Source organism: Diaphorina citri, unplaced genomic scaffold, assembly GCF_000475195.1.
Source record: "Diaphorina citri unplaced genomic scaffold, Diaci psyllid genome assembly version 1.1 scaffold14, whole genome shotgun sequence".
NCBI classification, from domain to species: domain Eukaryota; kingdom Metazoa; phylum Arthropoda; class Insecta; order Hemiptera; family Psyllidae; genus Diaphorina; species Diaphorina citri.
Genome location: NW_007377453.1, coordinates 520,775 through 526,409, shown reverse-complemented (window position 1 = coordinate 526,409; position 5,635 = coordinate 520,775). Strand labels below are relative to the sequence as shown.

The window sequence follows — 5,635 nt, the reverse complement described above, 5'->3', positions numbered from 1 at the left end:
TAAACTATGTATTAGCCACAGTCAAATATAAAATGGAAAATGGATAAGGATAAAATTAAGATAATAAATTAATTTTCACCAAATTTATTCAAATCCAACAAAGTAGGGTTAAACTACACAGCGGCATACCATTCACCGTTCTAAACCACAAGTTCAAGGCAAAAGTTTCAGAGTCCAAGCCATTCATTTATTCTTTATTGATTTATGTCATGAGGATTCGGACAAAAGGTCAATGCCCAAGGCAAAGATTTAAATTTTGTAAGCGCATATTGTCTTGTTAACTTGTCTGACATGTGCATGTAGGAAGTGAGTTTCCTAAACGCAATCTTATTGTGATCTATCTCTTTTATAACTTTACTTTATTCTCTGATTAAATTAACACTTAGCATTGAAAATGAGCGAGTTTAAGAGCTGATCTGAAAAAAGGCAATAGACATATGGCAATAATATGTGATATGGTATAAAAATTTAATGTACATTGCTTGATTTGATACCTACTTCAAAAGATTGTACCAATGTAAAATACGAAATCAGGAAGGCTGTAACTTGTCTGACATGTGCATGTAGGAAGTGAATTTTCTAAACGCAATCTTATTGTGATCTATCTCTTTTATAACTTTATTCTCTGATTAAAAAATTAACACTTAGCATTGAAGATTAAATTAACAATGAGCGAGTTTAAGAGCTGATCTGAAAGTAGTGAATAAAGGCAATAAACATATATCTAGGTAATATGTGATATGGTATAAAAATTTAATGTACATTGCTTGATTTGATACTTCAAAAGATTGTACCAATGTAAAATACGACAGATGAGGTTTTGATTCTTGGTCAGGAAGGTGTACATTTCTCATCAAAATCAATGTGTAAATATTGTTGAATGGAAGGAGGAATGTCCAACTTGTCAATACCAAACGGAAGCTCGTACAATTCTCTCAGATGATCCCAGACAGCACATCGACACAAATACTGGAGGGAGAACGGATTCTTGGGAAGAACATTATCAATGACAAGATCCACACAGATCTCAGGCATCTTCTCATTATCATCAAACACAAACATGTCAGGCTCTGGAATATAAGGATGAATCTTCAGCAAACTTCTCAGACACCGTACAGTTTCTCCTGGATATGGCAAATTATTGCATGCGCTATAATTTAACTTACTTGGGAAGAACATTATCAATGACAAGATCCACACAGATCTCAGGCATCTTCTCATTATCATCAAACACAAACATGTCAGGCTCTGGATTATAAGGATGAATCTTCAGCAAACTTCTCAGACACCGTACAGTTTCTCCTGGATATGGCAAATTATTGCATGCGCTATAATTTAACTTGTTAATGACCGGTTGGAATAAGCAGAACTTGGTGTAATGACGATTTGTTTGCGGTAGAGTTACAGTTGCTCCATACTTGAACAGTAAATTCAGTACATCATAATGACCTGCAGTAATGGTCATTCTAGCAGGAGTTGAACACCCATAGGATTCCATGCAGACATCAACAAATCTCCTGTTCACTCCATGGTTACTGAACATTAGCTTGGCTTTTGTGGCATGCTGTAGAAAGTATTCCATGGCTTGAATATTTTCTTTCCTTGAACTGTAGTCACTCTTCCATCCGGATATTAGCCGCGTCACTTTGGTTCCTAGGATTGCTCCTTCAAACAATTTCTCAAAGGTTTTCTCACATTCATAGATAGTATTCAGTAGCTTCACCACTGTATCAGTGTCATCCAGATTCCAGTCGTAACAAAGTTTGGTAGCAACGTATAGAAAGTTGTGATATTTTCCTAGCAGACAGACATTATTGTTGTTTTTCTTGGCATCATCATGGAATTTGAGGACACATTCTATAGCACGCTGGCATGCTTCTTGCTCTGAACAATTTTCACCCGATGCACAGCCTAGGATAACTGTTGTAAAATAATCTACCATTTGTTTTCGTTTGTACCTTGCCATTAAACATCCTCTATCTAAATTTTCCAATACGTTTTCAAAGAACACTTCTAGTATGACTTCCATCATATGAATTTTGATCTTAGGTCAGCACAATTAATTTCAATCACTCCGAATCTTATTAATATTACATTCTGTTTGGGTTCACTTCCATGCACGAATTATAATAATATCGGTACTTTTGACAATATTTTGTGAGCACTGAGTTTCGAAAGTATCAGGGAAGGGTGTAAATTACGACTGCAGTGACAAGGATGCAATATAAGGGGTTGTATGTAAGGAAGGGTAGTTTTGTGTAGTATTACTATTGCTAATCAAATTAAAGCTGAAACATCAATACATTTTGAACTTGAGCGGCTTCACTTATCCTCTTTAGAAACAGGGCAGGTAAAATTTGTGTGTTTCTAAAAATTACTCGTGAGTATATTAGAAACTGGGAAAGCAATTATGTAGCAATAGGCGCCTGAAGGATTAGCTGAAAGTTCAACCAGAAGGTCATAATCTAAGAACATTTTATTTATGCCTCCTAGTGCTCGAAGAAACGGTATGAACCTATGAACTCTTCATGAAATTCAAATTGCGGTACAATGCACTGTACCAATTCGTACTTCATTTTCGGGGGTAAATTTAAGCACAGGTCCAATTATTTCACCCTCAAATTTGAATAGCAATTTGATTCAATAACTGACCAAGGTCTGGAGATGAAGTAATAGAACTGAGCGGATCAGAAGATCTTGAACTCCCATAGAAATCATTAGAGCGCTCAGTAGGCACATTATTAACTTTATAATGGAACTGTTTGAATATGTTGCAACACTTCGTACATCTAATGATATCGCTGAAGATTTCAATAATAGACAGGGGCAAACAGTGCGTTAACAGCCTCAACAATAACAAGTACATTGTAAAGCAGACACATCAGTGATCTTCAACCCAACTGGATCTTGAACTCCCATAGAAATCATTAGAGCGCTCAGTAGGCACATTATTAACTTTATAATGGAACTCTTTGAATATGTTGCAACACTTCGTACATCTAATGATATCGCTGAAGATAATAGACAGGGGCAAACAGTGCGTTGACAGCCTCAACAATAACAAGTATATTGTAAAGCAGACACATCAGTGATCTTCAACCCAACTATGCTATCGTTTTTGACATTAGAACCGAACGGCCTTCAACGTGAATTTTAGGCAGTTGCAAAGACATTGACACTTAGTCAAGTTTGATAATTATATCAACATGAAATCAAAACAACTTAGATATCCAAATATCAGTAACTACACGGAAAACATGATTGGATCTTTGAAATTTCCGTAAATTGTAGTTGACACTTATGATTATGAATGAATAGTGAATACTGATCAAAGCGGAAAAAAATTGCAACGAGTACAAGGACAATATCTACATTGAACCTCGCAGATCCTGAAAAATTGGAAAAATGACAGCTTTCTCCAATGAATAGTGAATACTGATCAAAGCGGAAAAAAATTGCAACGAGTACAAGGACAATATCTACATTGAACCTCGCAGATCCTGAAAAAGTGGAAAAATGACAGCTTTCTCCTAATGACTTTCTATTTTGGTGTGCAGTGTAATTAAGCGTCTGTAATAATGCAGTCTTGAAAACTGCAAAAATAAGATAGGTAAGATTACTAAAGACACATCTTGCATGAATCAGAATATTCATAATTTTAGATTACGTAGAGTACCCACTATGGAAATTTCTCTTCTACCTAGGAGCAGTATGCCAGACACTATTGTCTTTGAGAACATGTTAGGCTAATAAAATAGCTGTATGCTATTTGAGAAAACCAGTTTTATGGAAATATGTGCTGACTAATCCGCCATTTTATTAGTAAAATTACTCGAAGCGTTTTAAGAATTGGAGCGGATAGAGCCAATCCCAATATTTTCTATAGTAGCTATGAAACTATGATAATGCTTAGTTTGATAGTGGAGTTTTCCCCATGGATTTTCCTAATGCCAAGTTGTGTAACACTGCGAATGTGCCATTAACAATGTAGGTAACGAGGGAATTATTGTCGTGCCTAAAAGTGAAATGGGGGTCAGCCTGTCACCCACATTAAGTTACGACGGAGATGTCTCAGGCTGATTAGAAGAAATTCGATTTAAACTGCATTTTTTTTTATTTTTAGTCATTCTAGATCGACAATCCTTCTAGTTTGAGACATAGAAGTGGAAACTAGAAACTATTCGAATTTTTAATCGGCGAGACCCACCAGGCTAACTTCTCTTGAGTTGATGCTACACTACGGACGATCGAAGCCATAGATTATGTTCGACAGGCCGGTCGGCAGCTCGAAATCTTGACGTTCGCGCGCCTCCTAGCACGGTTGATATAATTATGTGGCTACAAATACCAACCTCTAAATAATATCTTCAATGAACCCTTCTAGCTTGTGACAATCCTCAAGATCCTCTTCCTATATGTTACGTTTCCCTGTAGCCTGACTCAAGGAGAGGAATGATAGGGTCTGATATTGTTTTCTATGAACTCTATCATGTTCCAACGTTCCATAGTGGAAATTCGTGAAAACTTCGAGAGGAACCCTGTTACTACCGAGAGTACCGAGAAAAACTTCGGTATAACTTCTACTTCATTGTTTCATTGTCTGTATGACTAAACTTTTATCAAAGCTCCAAGAGGCAAAAAATATCTGATTGAATAAAAGTTCTGATTACCCCGACTTTAAACTCAAAATATGTTTAGGGATTGAGCCCTATAAATTGAGATTATAGTTCAATTAGTTGAACAAAGCACAGTTTAAGTTGAATAAGGAAAAGCAGAAATTTTTGCCATCAGTGTGGATAGTAATGTCGAATTCTCTGTAATCCACCTTTCTTCATCATCATACTTATTAGCTAAACCTACGTACTCCCTGATGTCAGCAAAACTGGAAGGTATCCTGCAATGTTTGTTTTTCTTGAAATAATAAATTTCAAAGAGAAGAGCACGTGTTCATGTAAGTCGATTAGTCATAGCCGTCATAATATTATTCGAAGATCCAAAAAGAGTCGAGTCATTCAAAGAAAAGAAAACAATAGAAGAACCGATCGAAATTCACCGTCGGAAATGAAAGGGTCTGGGAATCGTCTGACTGAATCAGAAACGGAAGGTCCTTGGTTCATAACATGCTGGGATTATACATATTTGTCCTAATCCTGATAGGTAGTATTTTAGCTACGGAGTAGTTCCTGAGATGTCGTTTCCTTCCAGAAATGACGTGACTAAGGAAATTAGACCACTGTACAAAACTTCAATTGTTTGAACGAAAATGATCTTTAATTCTGCCATCTTAGTTATGATGGTTAGGGTCATTGTTAAGACTGTTTAATTCTGATCTTCTCAATCATAGTTTTGAGCATGAAATTCAATCAATGGGTCAGGATTCAATCCCAAACTAGGATGTCAGTTCTAAAAACCACTCCATATCACCCAACAAAATTTGAGAAATACCTAAAATCATGGGAAGTTTTGTCTAGACTCTAGATGGACAATTTTCTCTTGAAATCAGGAGAAAGATCTGGAATCAATTTGTCTCCATCTTCAACTCTTCTACAAAAAATTGACAATGATCATACCAAAGGTTCTTCAATCAAAACTCGACTTAGGGTTATATTTAAAGTTGATGAACACCAACTGAACC

The 5,635-nt window shown here is 36.1% G+C and overlaps 1 protein-coding gene across 1 annotated transcript; it reads right to left on the bottom strand.

Annotated features, from left to right (window-relative positions):
• Positions 1–732: 732 nt before the first annotated feature.
• LOC103507074 lies at positions 733–2,191 on the bottom strand. Its single transcript, XM_026822114.1, has 2 exons — positions 1,268–2,191; positions 733–1,089 (listed from the first exon to the last, which is right to left on the bottom strand). The coding sequence occupies exons 1-2, from the start codon at positions 2,030–2,032 to the stop codon at positions 832–834; spliced, it is 1,023 nt and encodes a 340-aa protein (XP_026677915.1). The 5' UTR covers positions 2,033–2,191; the 3' UTR covers positions 733–831.
• Positions 2,192–5,635: the final 3,444 nt, after the last annotated feature.

What these genes read in the sequence shown, in the direction of transcription:
- LOC103507074 (XM_026822114.1), bottom strand. Translation starts at nt 2,032, where the DNA reads ATGATGGAAGTCATACTAGAAGTGTTCTTTGAAAACGTATTGGAAAAT. An exon ending in GTCTGAGAAGTTTGCTGAAG is followed by an intron (nt 1,090 to 1,267) that starts ATTCATCCTTAT and finishes AGTTTGCTGAAG; the next exon opens with ATTCATCCTTATATTCCAGA.